Source organism: Paroedura picta, chromosome 8 (assembly GCF_049243985.1).
Source record: "Paroedura picta isolate Pp20150507F chromosome 8, Ppicta_v3.0, whole genome shotgun sequence".
NCBI classification, from domain to species: Eukaryota; Metazoa; Chordata; class Lepidosauria; order Squamata; family Gekkonidae; genus Paroedura; species Paroedura picta.
Genome location: NC_135376.1, coordinates 409,396 through 433,732, shown reverse-complemented (window position 1 = coordinate 433,732; position 24,337 = coordinate 409,396). Strand labels below are relative to the sequence as shown.

At 59.4% G+C, this 24,337-nt stretch overlaps 1 protein-coding gene across 7 annotated transcripts in view; it reads right to left on the bottom strand.

Moving 5' to 3' along the window:
- Window positions 1-487: 487 nt before the first annotated feature.
- The window catches only part of ATP13A3 (ATPase 13A3), a 44,032-nt gene continuing 20,182 nt past the window's right edge, over window positions 488-24,337 (bottom strand). For 4 of the 7 annotated variants that reach the window (XM_077347954.1, XM_077347956.1, XM_077347958.1 and 1 more), the window contains 22 exons: window positions 23,802-23,959; window positions 23,105-23,293; window positions 20,442-20,503; window positions 19,443-19,593; window positions 18,220-18,336; window positions 17,215-17,232; window positions 16,951-17,104; window positions 16,758-16,878; window positions 12,972-13,096; window positions 11,469-11,647; window positions 10,835-10,957; window positions 10,140-10,219; window positions 8,315-8,357; window positions 8,102-8,211; window positions 7,327-7,423; window positions 6,964-7,036; window positions 6,364-6,541; window positions 5,590-5,780; window positions 4,951-5,039; window positions 4,498-4,578; window positions 3,556-3,786; window positions 488-2,366 (listed from right to left, as the gene is read on the bottom strand). In XM_077347954.1, coding sequence (XP_077204069.1) covers window positions 2,169-2,366; window positions 3,556-3,786; window positions 4,498-4,578; window positions 4,951-5,039; window positions 5,590-5,780; window positions 6,364-6,541; window positions 6,964-7,036; window positions 7,327-7,423; window positions 8,102-8,211; window positions 8,315-8,357; window positions 10,140-10,219; window positions 10,835-10,957; window positions 11,469-11,647; window positions 12,972-13,096; window positions 16,758-16,878; window positions 16,951-17,104; window positions 17,215-17,232; window positions 18,220-18,336; window positions 19,443-19,593; window positions 20,442-20,503; window positions 23,105-23,293; window positions 23,802-23,959 — 2,768 coding nt within the window. In that variant the 3' untranslated portion in view covers window positions 488-2,168. Of the gene's footprint in view, window positions 2,367-3,555; window positions 3,787-4,497; window positions 4,579-4,950; window positions 5,040-5,589; window positions 5,781-6,363; window positions 6,542-6,963; window positions 7,037-7,326; window positions 7,424-8,101; window positions 8,212-8,314; window positions 8,358-10,139; window positions 10,220-10,834; window positions 10,958-11,468; window positions 11,648-12,971; window positions 13,097-16,757; window positions 16,879-16,950; window positions 17,105-17,214; window positions 17,233-18,219; window positions 18,337-19,442; window positions 19,594-20,441; window positions 20,504-23,104; window positions 23,294-23,801; window positions 23,960-24,337 lie in introns of those variants that run through there. The other 3 variants (XM_077347952.1, XM_077347953.1, XR_013233354.1) reach the window with 3 other exon arrangements.

The following is a 24,337-nucleotide window of genomic DNA, read 5'->3' as shown; positions in this document are numbered from 1 at the left end:
GAGACATTTTTGTCCCCCGCTCCGAAGACAAGGCCTCCTGGGCCCCTGATGGGTAGTAGGTACAGGAGGGGCAAAAGGACAAAGGACGTAGAGAGTGGCCCAAGTGCAGTACTTGCTGCTAGAGGATGTAGTGATGGCCACAGGAACAAGCTGCTTTGAAAGGGCCTGAGACGGAGGAGAGCAACCGGATGACTGGTCGGATCCAGCAGGGCTCTTCTTATGCGGCTAACAACAATTCCAGCTTAAGTACCTTTGCCACTTTCTGAGCAGCAGACCCCTTCCCCACTGTGTCCACAGGGGTCCCCCCTGGCTTACCGGAAACACACGGCTCCAGAGCCCATGGTGCCCATCTGCATGATTTGGGAGGGGGGCTGAGCATATCCCCCCCCCACCCCAGCCACAGGCACAGGCCGGTCAGGGGGAGAGGTCTTGAGAGCCCCAGCTTCAGCACGGATAGTCCGGGAGAGAAAGCAGAGAGAAGGGGACGTTCTGAATGAAAAGACCTGGTTGTTTATTTTAAGAATGCTTTTTAAAAAAAGTTAACATGTCCTTGAAGAACGGGGGCTCTGGTTCTAGGCAGGCCCGCAACAGTCCGTCCCCGCTTACGGTCCTCCGATGCTCCTGAGGGCCCCAGAGGCACTGGGCCCGCATCGCAAGCCAATCGTTTAAGGATGGGCTCTGCAGCCAGGGCAAAGCGGGGCTTTTCTGCAGCCAGCCACCTGGCCAGGGCGTTTTGGCCCCACCACTCGCCTTCCCTGAATTCATGAGTTTCAAGGAATGTTTACAAAAAAGAACCCCAGTCTTTAAAAATTAAATTATAGACCCAGATGCCCAAGTGGAGCTTCCCAGCATGGTGTGTGGGCGGTTAAGATGCCACCCCTTCCCCCGGTGAACAAATTAGTCCAGGAATTTCAAGGACAGAAGCTGCAGAAAGCAGGAAAGTTGCCAGAAAGCAGGGCGGGGTGGAGGTACTCCCTTCCCCCAACGTAATATTTCCAAGATGTTGGAAGCCCCAGGATCCTCCATGCCACTCGTGTCTTCAAGCGGCTAGAAAAAAGCAAGGAGAGGCCAACAGGAAAGGAGGGGGAGGAGCCACGGAAGGGCTGGTGGGACCCAAGCCCCTCCCCTTCTCACGCCACTCGACAAAGTGGCAGGAGTCACAGTTCCCAGGTCACAGGTGCATAGGGACAACGCGGTCTACCCAACCCCTTCAAAATCAAGTTGCCCAAGTGTTAAAGCCAACTGCCCCCAAGGCATCTTGGCTCCCCCCCAGCACTGCCAGCTGTCCTCAGACAAGTCCAGCCCCCTGAAAAAGGAGGCTCTGCCGCTCGGCCCCATGAGAGCAAGCTGTGACCCCCCTTTGGCCGTTGCTGGCCAGGTCAGCTGTAGGGCCTCACGTGCGCCAGGCGTGGGTCATGGGCGGGCCTGCCAAGGCTGGCAGTGCCAGACCCAGAATGGCCTTGCCTCTCCCCCTCCCCTCCCCTCCCCCTCCCGTTAAAGGAGAAGAGACCAAACAGCCATGGAAGCAGCCACCCCCCTCTGGCTCTGCACAGCCATTGGGGACAGGTCTAAAGGGGCGCTGGGGGTCCTGGGTATTCCCCCACCAGAGTGCAGGCAGTGGGTCAGCAGAGGGCTGCCCCCCCTCCAGCCAATGGGCAGGGGGTGTCCCTCTCTGCCTGGGGAGGAGGACAGCCCGGCCAGCCGGGGTGAAGGCAAAACCAGAGGGCCCCCCTCCTGCTGGGCACAAGGCAGAAGCCAAAGTGCCAGGCCCAGCCCGAAGGGGAGATGCTCCACGGCTCCACAGGACCCACTTGGCTCCACTGCCGTAGCTGTCCACGCAAAAAAGCACTGGCTCAAAGCAGGCTGGTGGCAAAGCGAAAGAGGAGCAGAGGACCCTCTTAGTGGCCGAGAGAGGGGGGGGGGTCAGCATTTGTGCCCTGCCCAGATGGCCTATCCACATGGCAGCGGCCTGTTTCCCGCCCAAGCAAGCTCTGCCCTCCTTGCAGAGGTGCAGGCCTCACACAGGCAGCTGGAACACAGAGCAGGCTGACGGGGCAGAGGAAGCTAGCCAGGAAGGGAGGCGAGAGTCCCATGCCGGCCCCCTCCACAGGCTGCCGGGTCCCTGAATGGGGTGGGGGTGGGGGTGGGGGTGGGGGGGCTGCCCAGTGCTACGTGAGGGTGACGATGTGGCAGGAGCCATTCTGGTGGGCCGGGGCTTTGGCTTCGGTGGTGGTGCTGGGCTTGGGCGGCCAGTCGGGGTCCACCCGCAGCTCCTGGGCCAGGTGCATGTACTTGGCCTGGGGGGGCTCCTTTCGAATGCCCAGCAGAGCAGGAAGGTGGCACCTCGGTCGGCGATCCAGCGCGTCCTGCGGAGAGGGCAGAGAGAGTGTGGATGGAGATGCAGTGGCCCCAAGGGAACGGCAGAACTCAGGATGCCGTTGGGCCGCTCTAAGCCATTTCCTCTGTCTGGGATTCTGGGGGGGGGGAGGGGGGAGGCTTTGGGGCTGACCCCATGCTGCTCCAGTAGCCTGGGAAGGAAGGAACAGGTTGGGGCGAGTCCAAGACGGGGAGGAGGAGGCAGTGCCCACTGACCCACTAGCCACCGGGCCTAAGGCCCACAGTACCTTGAGGGGCCCGTGAAAACATTTTCATTCTTTTTAAAATTTGGAAGAGAAAAATGAACGTTTAGGTTCAAAGAAAATGTTTTAATTTTTTTCTCACAACAGAAAAAAATAAGTGTTTAGGACAAACCCAAAACATTAAATTTTACCTAAAACGGAAAAATAAAATACATTTTTGAGGTATTTAAAGTTATATCAAAAATTATATGGTGGCAGGGCCCTTGAAATCCACAGGGCACACGAAAGGTGGCAAAAGGTGGCCTGGGACAAGGGGGACTTGGAACGCCATCCCTTCACAAAGCAGCGGCTGGAGCATCACGGGGTCTGAGCACTCATGCGGCCCTGGCCACGGCGTCTGGCCTCCTCTATCCAGGGGGCCTGCCTTTTGGTGGTCTCAGCCAGCCACCTTCTTTTTGCTGCAAGCGTGGCCAGCCTGTGGCCGCTGGATCCAGGGGGGTGGCATCATGAGAGGAAAACTCAGCTGCAGAAGGCTCCTGAGGGCCTCGCTTTGGGGAAGGTTCAATGTGTACGTAGCTTTCCAAAGGCCAAAAGGGTCTTAGAAGCCATCCTGTGCCCCCCCCCCCATCATTAAATGCAGAAAACCCAAAACCATCCCCAACAGAAGCCTGCCCAAGCTGCTGATCAGCAGCTGCAAGACTAAGAAGTGAGCTGCTCTCTCCCTTCCATCTTACCTACCTCACAGGGCTGTTGCACATGCGTTACACTCTCCTGGGCAAAGCACCCCCTCCCTTCCCCACAGCGCATCCAGTCCAACTTGGGTGGGATCTTTTCTGGGGGGGGGGGGGGCAGCACCATGCTGAGTTGACCAGGGTCTAGAAAGGAGGGGGCCAGTGTCACCACCCACCCCACCCCACCCAGGACCTGCGAGGCCTCCCGTGACATCATGCATCACATGCTTGCCCGGCGTTCCAACCTGTGGTGGGTGGGAGGAGGGTAGGCGGAGGTCCCCTTGCTTGTCCCGACGGAAGAGAACTTTCCAGAGGACCATGTCAAGGAGGGCGTTCTGTGGGGAGCCGCAGGGAGCAGGAGAATCAAGAAGACCGTGATCATTTCTGGTTAACCAGCACTTCACAAGCAAGAACACCCCAGGAGGACACCGCAGGGAGGCCTGGGCGAGCCATAGGAGACAGCACACAGGCAGCGCCTGTGTGCACATGAGGGGAGGTGTAGCGCAAGCATTTTCACTTGGTTAAATCAAGCCAAGAGAAAAAGCGGGGAACAACCTGCAGTAAACCTCAAGACTCTCTGGTGAGCACAGCAAAAGCATCGGTGTTCGGCCTGCTTAGGAATCTTGTTGCACATTCTTCTACTCTCCGCGGCATTCATGAAAGCATTGTCACCAACAGCCTCCCCCCTCCTGCCATGCTGGAACCCTCTGGAACCTGGGGTGGAGAGCCCCCCCACTCCCCAGACGCAGCTTCCGGGCAGAGCACAAACAAGGCCAGCGCTGTGCAGGTGCCTAAGCAGAAGGGCAGAAGATTCCACAGTGCCCAGAAGTCACCTTCAGCAAACCTGTGGCATTTGCTCTTAAGACCTCCACCCTTCTAGGCTAGGGGAGTGGCAGGCTATAGGCTCTCTCCCCCCACTGCCCAAAACTCAGAAAAACAGAACAAAATTCCACATATAATAAAAGCTGAAGAATAGTTGTGCTAAAGAGCAGAAATCTGCTTAGCTGACATGGCTAAACTGACTTCCTTGCTGCAGAACTCCTGCTGCAGAACTGACTCGGAACGGGGAAGGGCCTCTGTCCCCAGGCCTCCGAAGCAGCGGGCAACACCGAAATAAGGACTCTCTCCGCACAATGACAAGGTGAAGCTAGGTGAGGCAGCTCCCTCCCCCCCCCATGATGACTCACCTCCACCAAGATGGTGACCGCCCCATTGAGGAGCACCATGATCAGCATCGTCACCCGCCACCGGAAGGGCACGCACACCAGCTGCAAAAGAACACCCCCCCCACGAACACAGATGAGCAGAGCGGCAGTAGGGCTGGCTCCAGCCACTGGTACCGCCTCCCCAAATGCCCCACAGGCCCAGAAGGCCCCTGGGTCTGCCAACGGCAGAGCTGGGTAGGATGTCGGCACATACGCCCCACACCCACCAACACGAGCCTGGGTGGACATCACCCCCGGCTCGTTGGGCTTGGACATCAAGATGGGAAATGTCTCCATTTCTGAGGAAGGGGACACCCCCCCCCCCCGGGAGCCTGTGAGATCCATGGTGGGCATGGCAGCCCACCCGGGAACTTCCTGAGTCATTCCGTGCCCCTTCCTCCCAAAGCAGGGGGCAGGGGGTCCACGCCATTGTACCTCGAGGGCCCAGTCGATGGCCCCGACCGGGTGCAGCATGATGAAGAGGGTGAAGGCGTAGAGAACCAGCACCGCGAGGACAAAGGGATCTGAGGAGAATGCGGCAGCTTGACTCTGCCCCTGCTGATGGGCTTCCTCTCAGCAGTTTCCTTCTGGGGCCCCAAGAAAGATCTGCCGGCGTGCGGGGCCACGATCGGCCCAACGCCTTTGGGCAAGAGGGCGGCCCAGGTACAACCAACCCACCGAGGGCCAATTATCCCCCGGTTCAGCCTTACTGGCTGTATCTCCCTCTGTCACCCCCCCCGACCCCCCACTGCCCACAGCTTAGGCCCTTCTCTGCCTGGCCCTCCACAGAGCCATTTCTGCACTGGCTTTCCTGGGACTGACCGCTCTGTTCCCCAGACCCTTGTTTCCCCCACAGGAGCCGTGGCCAAGCCTTCCCTTGTCCCACGAGCTGGCAAAGAGCAGCCAGAGAGCCAGCCCGGCTTCCCCAGGGGCAGAAGCATCTCTGAACAGGCTCCCCCCCCCCCATACACACACACACACACAAACCCTGCAAGTCCTTCAGCCCCCTTCAGCCCCCTGAGCACCAGCAGGCCTGCCCACACCACAATCTCCCCCGCCAAGCAAGCTGCGTACAATTTTTGTGGCTGGGCTGCCGGAAGGGCTTCCCTTTGGAGAAGGCAACGGCAACGGCGAGGTACTGGAAGCAGGAGAGGAAGAAGAGGGTGGTGTTCTCGTAGTTCCGGATGTTGTGCTCATCGAGAAGAGTCTCGTTCCCACGGCCAGAGGTGTTGGCAACTTCAGGGGCTCTGGGCGAGCCACAAGCGCTGCAAGGCAAGCCGTGGCCGAGTGTGAGGCAGGAGACCTCAGGGGCAGCCCCCCCCCCCCCACGCCCAGTCTGGCCTCCTAGGTCTTGCCCGGGCAGCTGATGGGGGGGAGGCCTGGAGCCCAGCCTCTTTGCAAGCCGCGCCCCAGAGAGCCTGGGGCACCCTCAGCTTCTCCTTTCCTAGCCCTTCCGCGCCTGCGTTGCCATCCTGTGAGGGAGACCCTTCTGGGAGACCCACGGGAAAAGCTGGAGAAGGTGTGGGCACCTCGCCCAGGCACCCAGCAAGCTCCACTGTCAGAGGCGATTCAAACCCAGGTCCCATTGCCTCAGAGCCAACTCTCCCATCAGCAGGAAGCTCTCCTAGAGCCCACATCCCCCCCCCCCCGCCTGACACACACACACGAGCGCACGTGTCTGCAGGGAGAGAGGGAACCCCGAAGAGAGCAGGCAGGGCCCTGAGGAAGCCCCAGCCCCAGGGACGTGTGGGGAGAGGAGCCAAGGCCAGGCCACAGGGCCCACTCCAGAGAAACGACCCCCCCACAAACACACACACACAGTCCGCAGGACGTACCACAAAAACTTACTTGGACTGAGGGGTCCACGGCTCGTACCACGACTGCTGTCGGACCCAGAGGAAGCCGAGGGTCTGGAAGCCGAGGGAGATAAGGATCTGGGTGAGGACGGAGAACAGAAGCGGCCCAGAGATGAGGCCAGCGGGGGGCCTTTGTGCCACCAGCTCATGCCATGCCGGGTTCAGGCTCACTGCGGAAAGAGGGGAGGGGGGGGGCAGGCAAGCCAGGGGTCACACAGAGGCCCAAGCGCTGCTCCCAAACAACCCATGGCAGGGACCGGCCCAGCCTGGGGAGGAGTGGGAGGTCCCAGCCCAGTGCTCCGATCCCCTGCCCAAGGCTGTGCGTCTGATCACCCCCCCCCTCGAAATGGAAACATGCAAAGGGCACGGTCCTCCTCCCATCTTCCAAGAGGGGACCAGCCCCCTCCCCCCCCACCAACGTCTTGGGAGCCTCTGTAGCCCTGGATCCTGAGCCCCACTGCCCGCCTGGGATCCGCCAGGCACAGTCCCACTTTGCCCCTCGCTGGAGCTGGAGAGGCAGAGGAGCAGCACTGGGGACAACCTGGAGACAAGGCCCAGGCCGGTAGGCAGGCAGGCCCAGGACAGTACTCACTGGTGAAGACCAGCAGCAGGATGAGGGCCAGGTCAATGAACAGGAACTGGAGATCTCCCAGGTTGCTCAGCGTCTGCAAAGAGGGGGGGGGCATTGCAGCACAGGAAAAGGGGCCCTGGGGCCGGATCCAGGAAGCCACACTGGTCCGTGTGCCTGAACCCCCCCCCCCCCCCACACACACACACACAGCCTCGGGGCCTCCGTCGCAGCCTGCACTGCTACGCGGGGGGGGGGGGGGGAGCAGACCAGGCCCTGAAGAACCTCCCACAGGGGCTCGAAGGGAGAGCTCTACGGGGAGCTGCGGAGGCACACACACACACACACACAACCCCCTGCCCAGGGGCCTGGTCGACAGATTCTCACCGAGTACAGCAGGGTGACCGAGACATACTGGATGATGCTGTACAGAGCCATGAACTTGAACACGCAGAAGGAGGTGACCAAAGCTGCACGGCCTTCCCTGGGGAGGCGACAGGAGCCCAGTTGGGCTGGCCAGCAGGCAGCAAGAAGGCCCCTGGGCCAACCCCTGGGCAGGCCTCCCATTCAGGGCCCCTGGACAGGCCCTCCTCCAGGGACACAAGCGGCACTCCCACCCCAAGCACCACATGAGCACGGACGGCCTGCAGGATTTAGCCTCGAAGACCCTCAGCCGGGCTGGCGGCTGTCCTGGCTGTGTACATGCTCTGGGAGACCCCCCCCCCAATCTCTAGTGTCAGAGGCAGACCCCCTCCTCTGCTTCCCTTGCTCACAAGGCAGCCCCACTCCCCAACCGCTTTCTGGGCAGGAGTCGGATCCTGGCTGTGCCACCAGACCTTGGGCTCAATGGCTGGCAACCAAGCAGAGGGTGCTGGGTGGGCAGGCAGGCAGACGGCAGAGCAAGGGCCCCCTCCTCCTGGCCACAGGCAGGCCAGGGGGCTCTTGGAGCTTGGCCCACAGCTCAGGAGGGGACTGCCCCAGGAGCAGACTGGACTCCACCCCCCCCCCTCCGGCTGGTTGTTCACTGGTCTTTGTGCTGGAGGGGGGCATCTCCCTGCTATGCCCTCCACATTGCGCCAGGCGTTTCCGGGGCTTGAAAACGGGCAGCGTCCCAATGAAGCCGTGTCCTCCCGGAAACCGCAGGCATTGGGAGCAGCTTTACCTGATGAGGTCCGGCACGCAGGAGATGCTGGGGGTCCGGGAGGTGAAGGGGGAGGCCACGGAAGCCTCCAGTTCAGACAAGGAAATGCCCGCGTGAGCCCTCTTCAGTGCCTGCCGGAGGGCCGGGGGAAGCAGAGACAGCCACCATGAGAGCGGCTTCCTCAGCCCTCGCCCGGCCCCCCAAACCCTGGGGCCCCGGCAGAAGGGGACTTACCCCACAGTCGTTGGCCCCGTCGCCGCACATGCCCACGTAGTAGCTGCCAAAGGAGATACCCTGTGAGGCCCCTGCAGGAAATCCACTCCAGAGCCTCCCCCCAGCCCACCTTGCAAGGAGCCTGCTCAGCACAATTGCCCAGCACCCAACTGGGGATCTAAGGAGATGGTCCACGGCTGGAAGGGGAAGCCACCCCCCCCCCCGCTCCAGGGATGCAGGCAGAGGCAGCCAAGCTGGAGGTCCTGATCCCAAGCGGCATGCACAGCCAGCAACTGCCACAGTGTTCCTGGAAGCTGGCTCATAGTGGAAGAAAAGAGCCCCCCCCCCCAAAGAAGGCCTGCCTGCCCCAGCCAGGCCCAGCAAAGACAGCTCCTGCCTCATCTCTTCCTGCATGTCCGGCAGCTTGGTAGAGAAGAAAGGAAGTGGACCGGGGGGGGGGGGGAGGGGCTGTCCCTGAGTTGGATTTGCTGAAGATGCAGCTGACCACAGAAGGGTTTAGCTGCACACTCCCCCTCCCCTCCTCCTGGGTGATCTGAGTGTGGGAGCGGGCAGAATGCTGGAGCCGCAGATCCCCTAGGGCCCCCCGGCCCCCAGAGGCAATGGCAGAAGTGGGCTCAGATGTCCACCTGCCTGCTGGCCCCCAAGACTCCTTGGCAGGAAGCAGGTTTTGCCAAGAGGAGCAGCCACCGCTGGGTGCCAAAGGTGTGACCCACCCTCCCCTCATCGCATGGGGCGGGGCTGCCTCTGCAGGCCCTCTGCAAACTTCAAGGGCAGCAGCTGGAGAGGTGGACAGCACCGCCTCTTGGTGCTGAAAGGTCTGCACCAACAACGGCCCAAGGCCTTTCACACACTCTGAAGCTGGGGGGGGGGGGGACACACTACACCACCCTGAGCAGCAGTGGCCCAGGCGTCTCCCAAAACAACCATGCCCCAAAGGCCAGGGTCCAAGGCAGCAATCTGTGAGGTGGGTGCAGAAACCCCTGGGAGGCTGGAGGGCAGCAGCAGCAACAGGGCCAGAGAGCCGTCACAGGTGGGGGACAGGTGCATGCCCCTCCTGCAGGCTGGCTCCAGAGATCCCTCCGGCTTCCTCCACACAAACACACACCGATGCCTTGAGGCCACGCTCTGCGGAGGACCCTTCCTCTCCAAGGCCCACCCAGCCAGCCAAAGAGTTCCCCGCCCCGCCCCCCACGAGCTGCCCTGCATTCCCTGCATGGAGCACCAGCCCAAGCAGCCGTCCGACCCTTAGCTACCTGGCCTCCCACAAGAACCCTCTGCAGGAGCCAGCAGCGGAGGAAAGGCTCAGGGGTTGGGCCAGGCCGGGCAGCGTCCCTCTCGTCCAGCACCCCAGTGGCAGTGGTCCCAAAAGGCTGACCAAGGGGGCACAGACGTTGTGACACTGAGGGTCTGCTGCCTCTGCCTGTGGAGGCCCCCTTCGGCTCTGGAGCTGACCACCAGAGAGGGACCTCTCCTCCATCCCCCTGCGCTGGACGGGGGGCGGGGGGGGGGGTCACTGCTTCCTCCTGTGACTGTGAGCCCACCACATGGTTACTTCACAGGGAAGGCAGCATTTTCTTTGTCCCTTGAACTGAAGAGCTCCTGGCACCTCCTGCAACAGCCAAGCCAGGACTGGGGCCCACAAGGTTGTCTGGGAGGGCAGGGGGCTGCAGGGCCCGACTCCAATCACGGTCAGCAGAAGCCAGGCCACAGACCCACAGACCACTGCTGTCTCCTCAGCCCACCCTCGTGACTTGCCGCGCCTGTGAGCTCGGCCCAGGGGGCGCAGGGGGTGGGGGCAGCCAGGGCCCCAGGGCACAGCACTCACTCGACATTCTGGAGTGCTTCCACCAGCTGGGTCTTCTGATCCGGCGCCATGCGTGCAAACACCGTGCCGTGCAGGACGAGCTGCGGAGGCAAGATTGGAACGCTTAGACAGGAGAGCCAGTGGGATGGGGAGATTAAAGTGTCCGACAAGGACCCAGGAAATGCCGGTTCAAATCCCCACTCTGCCACGAAAGCTTTGCTCGCAGCCTAGCTTGCCCCACGGGGGTGTTGTGAGGATAAAGCCGATGAGTGGAAAGCAACGTCAGCTGCTTTGGGTCCCCAGAGGGGAAGGAGGCAGGATGTGACCTAAAAAAACCGCCATTCAGTTGCAAAGAAGGCCCCTCCTGCAGCACTCAGCCTTCTGAAGCCTTCTGAAGCTCTCCACCAGGAAAGGCCAGACCCTGCAGGAGGCAGGTGGTGGGAGCCTTGGTCTGCTCTCAAAATGAAGGCCTGTCCTCCAGCTACAACATCTTTAAGGCTGCAAATATCGGATTCCATGGATGCTCGAGGCTGATCCTGCACCGGGCAGGGGGTGGACGAGATGGCCTGCAGACCGCCTCTTCCCACTCTTGCGGTTCAGACATTTCTGGACTTTGGCCATGCCTACCAAGCGCCTCCTGCTGGACACGCTGAGCACAGAAGTCGTGGGAAACCTTTCGCACCAAAGACTGCCCAGATGCCCCACCACATACAGACCTTTGGGGTCAGATCCTGGAAGTGCTCCTGGATGACAGCGAAGGACTTCCCGCTCATCGCAAAATGGTACCTGGCCACGGGGAGCTCCTCGAGGGCTTCTGGGGCCAGTTTGATGGGGATCTCCTGCCACAAAGAGAGTGGAGAAATTGCCGACTCAGCTAGCCGTCTGCTGCTGGGGGCCAAAGCTCTCCTTTGCCGGCCCGGTGGAAGTCCAAACCCATGGTGCTTGGGCAGGCAGTGGCTCCCCACCTGACACCACCCAGCACAGCCCATGCAGGCTAGCCCCTGGCCTGGACAGAGACAGCTACTTATCCCGGGGGGGGGGGGGAGAACAGCTCCCAGGACTGCAAACCTGGGGAACAGGACCGGGGCACTTCCCCCAGGCTGCTGCACCCCAACCTCTGCTCGGGGGGCTTCCCCACCTAAACGGAGAGGAGCCGGTTCTGAGGCTGGATCTCCCTGCCCTAACCACCTCTGGCTGTACCACCTCTGAGTCCCCACAGCCGCTGGGTCTGGCCCCCTCCCGTTGCGCTTCACTCAGGACCCACTGGGACTCTGCCCATTCCCCCCTCCCTACACGGGAGCCCTCAGAGGGCACCTCCGAAGCACGAGAGCAGGAGCCAGGGCTGTCTACCTCCAGGTGGATGGCTGGTGAGGGATCGGTGCTCTTGCTTAGCATGTCCGCGTAGTGCCAGTTGATCTTGGCGGGCTGCCCGTCCCTTGGGCCCAGCGCTTCGGCCACGATCACCTTGTCCGGGGGCTGGATCATTCCACAGTCCCTCGCCACAGAGATGGCCGTCAACAGGTTGTCCCCTGGGGAGCAAGCGGGGTGGGAGCTGGGGCTGGCCTTCCTTCCACCGCTGCTGCCCCTGCCCCCTCAGGCCCGTTTGGCAGGGCCTCTCCAGGTCTGCCATCACCTCTTCCCTGAGCCTCCATCACCGCCAGAGCGTGACCCCTCTGGCCAAGCAGAGGCTCCTCCTGAGCCACGGCCCCCCTCTCAAATAGGGCTTCAACATCTGCAATATGTGGGGCACCAAGCTGGCGGCTTTGCATTAGCTAACATTTCATTTTGGTGTTTACAGACCAAAGGTTTCTCAATGTTAACCTTACTTTTTAACTTGGGATTTGACACCCTGGGTTCAACTTGCTCCTCAGGAAGGAACGTAGACTTCCCAACTTCTACACTATGCAGCAGGCCCCAGCCAGAAGACCCAACACCACCTGGAGCACACCTGGGCTGCTATCCGGGCAACGCAGCATTTGGGGGATGCCCTTCAGCCACAGGGACCCGAGCACAAGCCAAGAGGGAGTAAGTCTTTAGGATGCTTTGGGCTGATCCTGCGTTGAGCAGGGGGCCGGACTAGATGGCCTGTATGGCCCCTTCCAACTCTGTGATTCTATGATTCTATTCTGTATGGCCCCTTCCAACTCTATGATTCTATGATTCTATGATTTTATTATTCTGTATGGCCCCTTCCAACACTATGATTCTATGATTCAATGATTCTAAGTCAAACCCGCCTTTCAGCCGCAAAGGAGAGAGGGCAGACCTGCAGTGCTTGCAGAAGGCCTCCTGAATCCCCTTGGCCAATAAGGGGCCACCCAAGCCCTGCTGAGGGCCAAGCAGGGACCCTGCTGCCTGCCAAACCATGCTCGGGCATGTCCCATTGCCTGCCACCAGCCAATGTGCTCCACCAGCCATGCTTGGAGCCAGCAGAGCACCCTGGGAAGGGGGGGAGGAAGGGACTTTGACCTTGTGGGGGCTCTGTGGGAAGCAAGATGGAGCACTGGGGGAGGGGTGGCCCAGCAGCAGAAGGTCCCCTTTCAATCCCCAGCAGCCCCTCCAGCAGGTGAAGGACCAGGCGGGAGGGGGCAGGAAAGAGCTCTGGGGAGCTGCAGCCAGGCTGAGTCCCGCCTGCCGCAGACTGAGGATCTCATTCAGCACAAGGCAGCTTAACGGGATCTTCTCATGACGTCTGTGTCAGGCCCAAAGCAGCTTCCCAGAGCCTGTCTCTGGCCACTACCGCCTTGTGGGAGGCCAGTCTGGGCTCCCTCCCTCCCCAACGTCCCTCCTGCTCCAACCTCCGCATGAGCTGGTTGCTGAAACCGCCCCAGAAGCAGCCACTCGCCTGCTCACCTGTCACCATGACGGTGCGGATGCTGGCCTTGTGCAAGACCTCCAGCACAGCTGGCGTTTCTCGCTTGAGTTTATTCTGCATTATAATCAAGCCCAAGAAACTCATGTTGGCCTCAATGGCATCTCTGCAAAGGAATGGCGAAAGAGAGGGGGGGGGGGGAGAGAGAAGAATCACCATCACGAAAACGACCAGTGTCCAGGTCTGGGTGATTTACCCGACAACAACACAATCAGGGAGGGGAACTAGCCAGGTTTGCGGGGGGGGGGGCATCCCCCATATTCAGGACGGCTAAATCCCAAGTGGCCCTGCCTACACCCCTCCAGCTCTAGGGCTCTGCGACTCTGAGGAGACTGCGGAAGCACTAAGTGGGTGAACAGGAAGCCTCACAGCACGGTCTGGGTTCAAGGAGCCACATAAGAGGCTCCCCCCTTCCCCCTGGAGGCCTCTGGAGGGTGGGGGGAGGGCTGGCCACAGCAAGGATGTATAGCATTGTCTGTAATCCAAAGGAGAAGGGCACCTCAGAACCCAACTGGACCTGGAGGTCAGAGGGAGGGAATGCTGTCGAGAGCCAAAGGGCTCCTGTATCTGACAGTGAGACCGCCCCCTCTCAAGAGCTCCTGCCCTGAACACCTGGCTGCCTCTGAGGTGCTCCTGGACTCAAATCCGGCGCCAATCAAGGAGCCAACCAGTAGCTACGGGAACGTCAATGCAGCGCTCCTGGCTCTGACCAACGAGGGTCTTTCCATGCCAACATCCTGCTTCGCACAGCAGCCCACCCACTTCCCTGCGGCAAAGAGGCCAAGGCCTTTCTGAACTTAGAAAGATGTAAACATTTATTGGGATTACACAGATCAAGGACAGGGTGCCACCCCCATCCTTCATATCTACTAGGACAAATCTAGAGAAGAAACCCCTCGACTCAGGACCGCCAGAGTCAGGTTCCACTGCTCCCTTCGCCAACAGTTCCCGAAGCAGCACGGTCAATTCAGGGAAGGGCAGAAGCCCTTTCGAACAAGAAGGCTGAACTTCAACTCCAACCTACAACCTTCAGAAATAATAGAACGCACCAAAGAGTCACGGGCAATCTGGAGCCAGGCATCTTTAAATAACGCCAGTCGGTCCGGAGCACTGGAATGAACGAGACCGAATTTCTGGGTCTGGGTAGAATGACCCCGCCCAAAGGACTGCTGCTTGGGCCACTGACCCTGGGCTGGTCATGGAACTGAGTTAGTCCCATGGGAAGGGCCCTGGGTTGAGGATGCTCCTGGGAGTCACAGGACGGAGTCGGGTAGGAAGGCTGTTGCTGATTAAAGCCGTTGTAAGGAAACTGATGGGACGGCAGGGGAGGGAAAGCGTCAGGCATTTGGCTGACTTCTTCAGAGACAAGACGCCCCTTGGTGGACCGTGTGAACAGGGATGCCTTCTCCAACGGCATATCCTCAACCTCCATTTGAGTCTCCAAGGGGAGCCAAGAGTGCCGGCAAAGGTCAACCACAGAGGCCACAGATCTGGCCACAACACCTGCTGCATGGCTACCCCCGCTGATCCCCTGCTTAGAAATCCGAATGGCTTCATTCTGGATCATCCGCATCAGGCCCTTCTGTCCTTCGGGCAGCAAGTCAATGTATTCTGAAAGGCTCTCCCAAAGGCAAAGCCGGCAGACCCCGAAAACTGCCGGGTAAACGGCTATCCTGGAACTCAGTGAGGAAGATGAATCTCTCTTTCTGCCAAGGGTGTCAAGCCTCCTGCCCTCCCTGTCCGCAGGAGAAGGACGCTGCCCCGGCTTCCTCTTAAGCTGCAGGTCGTCAATGTTGGGAGAGTCAGCAGAAGGGTGAACCGGGACGTGCTTGGAAGAATCTTGCCTGACGCAATACAAGGACTCTATTCTCTTTGGAACCAGCTAAACGGAAGCCGGTTTAATCCAAATGGGGACAGTCAAGTCCTCAAACTCCCGTACAACAGGCAGAGCTATAGCAGGGGGTGGGGGGAGGTACTGCAATATAAACGGCTGAGGATCTTGTTCTTGGGCCTGCTATGTGAAGTTGAGATGTCCAGCTCCAAAGTTTTTGCCATACACAAAAGCTGTTCCCCACGCATCCTGTAATCCTCCCCTGGAGAGGTGGATGCAGGATCCGGCCACCACATTGCCAGGGGACAGTTCAGAAGCTGCCTCAGGGCTGTTCTGTGGCTGAACTGTCTCCATAGCTACAACACTGACACCCTGACCGAACCAACCACTAAGGGGCCATCTGGGAAATCCAAGGAGGGCTCAATTTCCCCCTCCTCTATAGGGTGGCTGGCATACGTTGAGGAGTAACTTGCAGGGGCACAACCAGCGGGTCTCCAGGCAGGTGGAACTCGATGCTGCCCTGGGAAAAACTTGGAACCGCCCTCCTTGAAGTCTAGCGCACAATCCTGAAGAAAGGACTCAGGGCCCGGAGGGGTTCTGTGAGGCTGAGTCAGAACCGTAGGCAGGTCACTGTGGGTAGCAGAGGATGACCATGGGGAACGGTCCTTGTCCTGATGTTTAGACTTCCACGATTTCGAGGGCGGTTCAGACACTGAACGTTGCTCTGGCAGAGCGACCACAGAAGATGACTGCTATGGGGCCTCAGACACCAATGAAAGAGGTCTCTTAGGGGGCTTTGGGGCAGAATTAGATACCACAAGCCAAGCCAAGGATGGGCCTGACCTCAGAACTGAAGAGACCTTTGGGGTGGCCCTAGAAGAGTCGGCTCAGGAGATGTCTTGGTAGGGGATTCTGCAGAGAGGGCATTCTCCCACAATGAAGCCTTCAACCTGGCATCTCTATCGAAGCGAGCCTTTGCCGTAAACCTCTGGCGAACTGTGCCGGCGCCCACAGCGTGAGCCTCCCCAAGGCGCATGAAGCAGCGGTCATGGACGTCAGCCCTCAGAGGCCATCAAGGCCAAGAACAGACCAAGAGACGAAGAACGGAGCTCAAGACTAGGATGTCCACTAATGAGGGCAGCAAAAAAAGGGAACGGAGGGAGGTGGGTGCTCCTCCCTGTAGTCACACGGCCCATCCTGTGCATGCGTGGGCGGGCAAGTGCCCTCTCCGGAGCTTTTTGGCGAGGAAAGTCCAAGTGGCAGAACTGCGCATGCGCAGCCGTGATGTGGGGATGCACAACAAGACAGAAGATGAAACACCCTAATACGTGCAGGACCCCACTGCTCGCTCCCCTCCTCCACAAGAACTTCCTATGCTGTGCTTCCTGTCTGACCACTCCCTAATCCACAAGAGGACGCCCTCTGATTCTAGGACTGCTAAGCTTACTCGGGAGGAGTCTTTGGGGAGGGAAGTCAATAGATGTTGGAGGCTGATCCTGCCTTGAGCAGGGGGTGGGACTAGATGGCCTGTAGGGCCCCTTCCCACTCTAGCATTCTAAGATTTTCTAAAAGCCTGTCTATCAGTGATCGTTTATTCACTCTCTCAAGGGTCTCCCAAAGGGCTTCCCTCTGAAGAAGCCATGCTGATTTCCCCTCAGCCAGCAGCTCAGTCCCCCTTCTGGTTCCAGGGAAGCCTGCAGGCCCAGCAAGCCCTCCCTCCTGGAGGCCCGGAGGCCACTGGACATTAGCTCTGACCCGGCCATGCAATGCTGGTGCTCTCTGACCCCTGTGCCCAGCTGAGGAGGCTGCCCCAGTTGGCGTTCCAGTCTGTCCATCCATGGCTGGCCCTACTCCAATGGTGGGGAGGGAGGGAGGGAGGGAGCAAGCCCAGACCGTGGGAGAGGAGCTCTGGGTCTGGGCAGGGAGGGCCACTTACCGCCTCACGCTCTGCACTCGGTGCCAGGTCAGCCGGGACTCCAGCTTCCGGTGAGCAACAGCAATGACCCGCAGCCCCTGCCTGGTGTACTCCTCCAACACCCGCTCAAAGTCCCCCGGCACTAGCAAAAAACGAAACAAACAGATTAGCCCACCTGCAGCAGCGGCCCAGGGTCCCCAGCACCCCCTTTTACCTGTCTCCAGCTTGCACAAGCCAGCCACCACCTCGGGGGCCCCCTTCACGTAGGCATCCATCCTCTTCTGCCCGAGGGCTCTGGCCACCACGCACATACGCTGCAGCGCAGAGGAAAACGGGAACTGCCGCACGATCCCAATCTCGTAAGTGGCCTGAGCCAGCAGGAGGCAGGAGGAACAAGCAAAGAGGAGCGTCAAGCCAACCCGTTCGTGTGCTCCTTGGGGGAAGCCCGAACACCATGAGAAAGAGCGGAGGCACTCACCGGCAGTTCCAACAGTTCCTGCCAAAGGAAAGAGAGAGGGAGGATGCGTCCCCTCATCTGCACAGCCGGCACCTCCTGCAGGGGTGGGCGAGGGGCCCCACCCCCCACTTCCCCCAAGCCCGCAGCGTCCCTACCAGAGGTCACCACTAGCAGGCTGCCTTTACAGCCCGCTCTTCCCTAACAATGCGACAGCTTTCTGCCTCCCCCTCCCAGCAAGTTGTGGGACAGGGACCCTTTGACCTCACTGCTCTCTCAAGCCTCAAGTGCAAGAACACCAGAGTGGCCCACCCAGTCTGGCACTCTGTGCCACACGGGGTCCAAAAGGTCCACTTGCAGGACCAGATCCTCAGAAGCCCCCCCCCACCCCCGCCCCTAGCACTAAGACTGCAGAGCATCCCTGCCCCAGGCAGAGACTTCCATCTAGACCCGGGTGGGCCTCTGCTCCAGATGCTTCTCCCACCCCCTCTGGCAGCTGCCCCTGCTTGTAGCCGCCTCCACTTCCCGGAGCAGGCAGTTTGTCCCTCTTGGGGCGAAGGAGGACTTCCTCTGACCTGCTCTGAGCTAACTGCTCCTCACTTTCAGGGAGGGCCCACGAGGTCTTGTATTGTGAGAATTCCCGAATGGTGAGGCACAGGCTTCTGCAGCCCAATGCAATCCAGTCTCATGGCGGTTGTCATTGGTCAACACCACCGAATCCATGTGACGTAACCAATCATCTCCCCACCCTCCAGCAAAAGCCCTAGTTCCCCCTGCATGTCTGGACAAGATTAAGTTGCTTGCTTGAGTGGCCAATAATTCTTCCCAACCCCCCACCCACCTCCCCACTGGGGGCTTCAAGGCAGGGCAGCCTCTCTTTTGGCCACCCCCAAGGCCCCAAGCTGGACAAGCTAGAGGAGCAGGCAAGAGTGGGAAGTGAGGCCCCTGAACCCCCACCCCCCAGGGACCCTGCCTCTTGGGACGAGCAGGCGAAGGGGGGTGGGTACATCAGCCAAGGCCCCTCCCTACCAGGTCTTCATTGGCTGCCGGCTGGGCCTCGGGAAGAAGCTGTTTGGGCGGCCGGACTACAGTGGGCATAATGCGGTTGTGAAGGGCAGTTTCCTCCTCTGTCGCCTCTTCGAGAATCTGTGGATGGAGAGGGCAGGCCAGGCTCACGAAGGGCCCTGAATCAGGGGGAGAGCATCTGCCTGGCATGCTGAAGGCCCCAAGATCCATCCCCAGCAGCCTCACCAGGCATCAGATGATGCAAAAGGCCTCAGCCCTGCCAGGGAGACAATACAGACCGGGACGCCCCAAGGGGGCTGGGTCCTGAAGCTTGGAGGTTGCTTGGGTGCACAGACTGCCCCACCGGAGAGACATATGCCGGGGGATGGGGGGAGGATTGCTGCCTTGGGAGCTGCACCAGCCACGCCTGAGCCAGGAGCAGGGTTTGGTAAAAGCCCCAGCCAGCCATGGGGGCAGAAGGGCTTCCCTCTCCCTGCCAGGAGTCCATTGGCTACCAGCTGGCCCTGCTAGCTGGGGGCTGGGCACATAAGCAGCTTTCATTACAGCCAACGACCAAAGATGCAGCAGGCAAATAGGCCCCAGGGCCAAGGGTTTCCATACTGCACTATTCACAAGTCTTCTGGGATTCTCCATCATTTCCACTGTGGCTGTTCCTATTATTTGCCTGCATAGCTGCTACTCTGGCTCACCTCCTCCCCACAGCCCCCCCCCTCACCTTCTTGCCTAGACTGGGCCAAGGACAACTGGGGCAGCCCACTGCATGTCACCCTCAGCTCTGTGGGGGGCTCCTGGGAGCTGGACAGGAGCCCCCTCCTCCCCCTGCCCCCGGCACCATCCATGGCTCTCACCTGCCTGCCTCTCTCAGCCTGCCCTCTTCTCCTCCACCCCTCAAACATCTTCCTTCCAGCCCTCCCAACGCACATTCCAGGCCACCCTCAAAATGGAGGCTGAGGATCTCGCGCCTACGGCTTTTCTTTTCACTTTCTTCAAGAGATGTTTTGCCAAACCTGGGCTTCTCCAGCAACCTGCCCTAGCTTTACCTGGTTCCACTGTGTAGGCTTTTAAAATCTGCAGCCTGAGATTCGGGTTCAGCATTGGAAGCTCTATTGAAAAAGGAGGCCCAGGCAGCCCAACTGCAACGGCTAGAAACTGAGTCGGGGTCGGGACTGGGAGTTTTTGCACAACGCATTCCGTTTGTGGAGCCCTTTTGGGCCTTCCCCTCTCACCCAGCCCGTGGCTTCAAACATCTTCAGATCCAGTGGGTCGCCCGAGAGCACGCCTTCGATCTTGGTGAGGGAGTGACAAGCAGCCATGCAGGCGATGAAGGGGGACTTGACCAAGGGCTTGCTGAAAGCGTTTTCTTCCGGCAACAGGAAGCTGAGCACAGAACAGCCAGTGTCAGTCTGGCAACAGCACCTGCACGTGGGCTCAGCTGAGTAGCACATCCTCAGACATTCTCAACCTTCCAAATTCCATGACCTCTTGATACATACAGTTCCCCATGTTGTGGTGACCCCCAACCATAAAATTATGGGTTTTTTTTCCTGTGGAAGTGTTCTTTTACAGAAATTAAACCCAAACTGAACAATGGCATGAAGATCCATTGTTCATGATTGTATAAAAGTTGGTTATCAATCAATTGTATATAAATTGGCGGGCGCCTTCAGGGGGAGCAGAAACAGTGGTATCGCCCCCCCCTTCCCGCCAAGCTGCTCACCCTGCCGCAACCTCTTTGACCCCCAGAGGAGTCCGAACCCCCAGGATGAGAACCACTGCCTTAGCTAAAAGGCTCCAGTGAACCACCTTGCCCTAGTCACCTGGGAGTGGGAGCAGCGGGGAAGAGATGCTGCTTTAGCAGAAGACACAAAACATTCAGAGCAGCTCAGAGTAACTCCAACTGGCTCTTCAGTAATAGCTATAGCTTGGCTCCCTGAAGGTTCTTCCTTGAGATCCCGAGGACTCCCTGCTACCTCTCTTGTCTATGCTGTAGCCCAACAGTCCAGAAAACGGTCCTCCCTGCTTCCCCCCCCCCCCGCATCAAGAGTCACACCACTCAGGTAAATCCCCCCAACCCACCCCTAGGCCCACCAGGGCTTCCTCAGAAGCCTCACCTGCAGCCTTTTGGCTCGGCAGATTCCCTTGCTCCCCCCCCCATGAGCCCCCCACCCCCTCCTGCTGCCTCTGAGCAATGGCTGCCTCCTTCCGCTATCTGGGCAGGCACTTACCGAGCGCTTTCCACTCTCTGGATTCCCCAAAGATCGAGGCCGTCCTCCGTGAGAGTGCCTGTCTGCCAGGGGAGGGAGGCAGGAAAGCAGAGTTTGTAAGAAGAGTCCTCTCCCGGGTCCCTGGGGCCCACCCTCCCCTGCACTCTGCTGCTGGCCCAGCCGGGGCTGCCAAGAGCCAGGAGGACTGAGCCCAAGCTGGGAGGCAGAAGCACCCCACAAGTGCTGAATCTTCCCCTCCCCCCTTGAAAAAGAAGAGGACAGCTGGGGGGGGGGGAGGCTCCCCCTGCGGCAGCAATAAAGGCATGGGGAGCGGAGGTGCCCTCCTCATGGCCTGGGGTGCTCAAGAGCCCAGCAGGACAAGGGCAGACCGAGACAAGGAGTGGGGCACACAATGCTTGCTCTCTCCTCCACTTGGCCAGGGTGTGAGAGCCAGGCTGAGCAGAATCCCCTCCCTGGGTGCCAGCAGGGCAAAATATGCCCAGGCAAGAGGCGGGGGCTTCTCTTCCTGCCCCCTTCCCACCACAGTCGGCCTGGTCACAGCTGCCACCCAGAAATACCAAGACATGCAGGGAAGCCAGAACGCGGGAGGTACCTGTCCCCCCCCCCCAAATCCCATGAAGGAGGACATGGCCGCAGGCCTGGCAGGAGGGCAGTTTGGTCACTGGCCATAGGAGAGCCCTTTCGGACTCTTCTTGCCCCTTGCAGGAGGCAGCTGGTGGCACAGGGCAGGCCTCTCCCTCGGATCTGGCACACTGGAACTGCAGAGGGGGGGGGGGGCCGGGGACCAACAGCCATGCTGGGGTGTGTTTGTTCCCTTCCAGGGAGAGCTGCTCTCCAGCAAGAGGAAGCAAAGCAATGGGCTTTCCCAAGGAACAGAGGCCTAGTAGGGGTCAGTCCCTGACTTGTGCAGGGGGTGGACTAGATGACCCTGGAGATCCCTTCCGACTCTAGGATTCTGCTCTTCTAGGTGCCGGGCCACAGCCAGCCCCTTCCGTACTCCCTGGCATTCAACAGGACGATGGGAGTGCTCCGAGCTTGACTGGTGCAGCCGATGACAGTTCAGCCCACCCAGAAATGTCCTCTCTTCCCTCTGGGGCTGCAGCCAAGACTGAAAGGGTAATTGAGCACAGCACAAACTTTCCCCTCAGGCCTGCACCACTCGAACCCCGTGCATTTTCACCCTAACAAAGCATGGATTATTCTATGGCAGCTCAGCGTTTGCCCCTCCCACTGTAGAAATTAAGCCGGAAGTTTCATTAAAATGGTATTGGGGTCAGTTATAACTCAAAGCACGGGGGGGGGGGGGTGGGGGGACATGAAATGCTACACATGCACTGGGGGGGGGCAGTGATCCCATTGCAAAAACCTCTCCTGACTGTGGCAGCTCTAAAGATAAGCAGGCACCAACCATTCAGGGGTTCCTTAGTTTTGCGCTGAACGGGAAAGCCTCAAGGTCCAGGCCTGCCTCCTCCTATTCCTTCCCTGTGGGCAATACCCTTCAAAGCCGTTTCACTCTGGACATGAGTGTGGGACCCTCGCCCGCCTCCTGCACGAGGGAGCAGGATGGGCCTCTGCGGTGCCACAAATGCTGTCCCTGTGAGCGAGGCAATCCCGCCTTCTCAAAGAAGTGCCTACAGTCCAATTCTGGCAGGCCACACCCACAGCTGAGAGGAGCTGTCCCTCTTCCCCAGAGGAGCTGATCAACCATCCTGTCCAAAAGGTCCCTAGGGGAGCTGCACTACAAAACCTGAGGCGTAGCCAAGCTCTGGAGAAGAATCCTACGGGGGGGGGGGGCAGGGATTCGGAGGCCAAGCTCAGCTCAAACCACAAGAGCAAACTGCAGCCTCCACGGAACCACGGCCACCAGGACAGCCCAGTTGCCAAGCCAAGGGGAGTCAGGCCAGTCGGGGGCCAGGTCAAGAGCTCAGCTGGGGGGACTGCTGCTGGAAGGCGTTTTTAGAGAAAGTGACCAAAGGTTGAGATTTCTGAGTTCAAAATAGTCACAGCTGTTGCTTTTTAGTTTATTTGTTACCTGCTTCTCCCTGTCATGGTGAAAGTTTTAGAGTGTTCGGAAGCATGCTGGTTTCATAAACTCATAGAGTTGGAAGGGGCCATACTGCTCCTTCCCCCTGCTCAACGCAGGATCAGCCCTAAGCATCCTAAAGCATCCAAGAAAAGTGTGTATCCAACCTTTGCTTGAAGACATTAACAATTAAGAGCTACAGTGGCCACACAGAGAGGGCGATGGGAAAGACAGACCTTGCTGCTCAGAGGCCCCGATCCCACAATACAGATGGGGGATTTTATAGAGCCAACACCAAGGGGGGACCCATTTTTGGGGGCTGGGCAGTGGGGCTGGGGGGTCTAGACACCACATGGTCCTCAGGCCTTTCCATAAATCCCTGGCTCTGCTCCCCGGAACTTTAACTGCACTGAGATCAACAGACATGCTGACAGCAAGCAAACCTAAAGGATCATATTGGCTGCTTTTCAGGTGTTCTAATGAATCCTTTCCCCCAGAGGCTAGCAGGACAGGCAGGGCAATGAGGAGAGAATGTGATGGCCACACTTCCCATGCCCGTGAGGCATCTTTGGTCTGCTTTCAGCTCTGCTCGATCCCAGGAAAAAGACGGGGGGGGGGGGTTGGGGACAGCAGGCCGGACCTTGTCAAAGCAGACGAGATTCAGCTGGCCGCAGATGTTGATCCGCTGGGGGCTGATGCAGAAGATGCCCACCCTCTTCAGCCGCCGCTGCGCATACACAATCCCAGCAGTCATGGCAGCCGGCAGGGCAGGCGGCACCGTGATGGTGATGATGTCGAGAGATTCGATGATGATGATGCTCGCAGGGACCTGGAAGAGGAGGAGGAGGAGGAGGAGGAAGACCAGGCTGCTGCAGCAGAGGCAGCGCACAGGCGGGGCTCAACCCAGAATGCCCGCCCAAGGTCTAAGGAGAGGCTGGCCCACGGTTCTGGCCGTGACGGGAGGGGGGCCATTTACACAAAGCTGCCTGACGCTGAATCAGACCCCTGGGCCCACCGAGGTCAGCACCGTCATCTCTGGCTGGCAGTCGCTCTCCAGGGTCTCAGACAGTGGCCTGCTCCTGGTCCTTCTGCGTGGAGATGCCGGGGACTGAACCTGGGGCCTTCTGCCCACTAAGCATATGGGCTCTTCCCTGACCTGTGCCCATGAGCCTTAGGAACTGTGGCTCCAAAGGCTTTGCAACCAGCCAGCCAGCACTCCTGCCTGCAGAGCTGCACCAGGGCCATGGAGGGAATGGGACAACACTCTTCGTGAGAAGTGGCTGCCATCGACAGCATCTTGGGCTTGACCCAAGATGGGTCAGGGAAGAAAGGAATACCTCATGGAGGATGCTGTTGACAACCGTGTACAGAAATCCAACCCCGGCCACCGCGACAAGGAAGAGCAAAAACAAGTAGGCCTCCCTATAGAGCTTGAAGTCAGTCGGCTTTGGGTACAAGATGGAACGGACCAGTTGCCCTTTGGAGGTGCTGAAACCTGCAAGGACCAAAAGAGACCTTCAGAGAACACCGAGGAGCAGGACTTTCATGCAGAGACACTCCCACCACCCCAAACAGGACCAGGATAGAAAACAGACAGTGGAGCGATAGGGCAGAAACACACATACACACAGCTGTGCAAAGCTGCTTGGGAAAGTCCACCTGTAAGAGGATTAAGCTTCAAAGGCACCGAAGGAGGATGGGCTCCCTTAGCAAAGAGGAGAGACCCTTCTAGACCCAAAGGATCCAGTCTCTGGGTAGCTCGCTGCGAGAGGACCAGGACTCCCAGCTGCCCCTTGCACTTCTGAGACCTCACCTCTGAGTCCCCCCCTGCCCAGCACGTGAGCACCATGGGGACAATGTACTGCAGGGTACC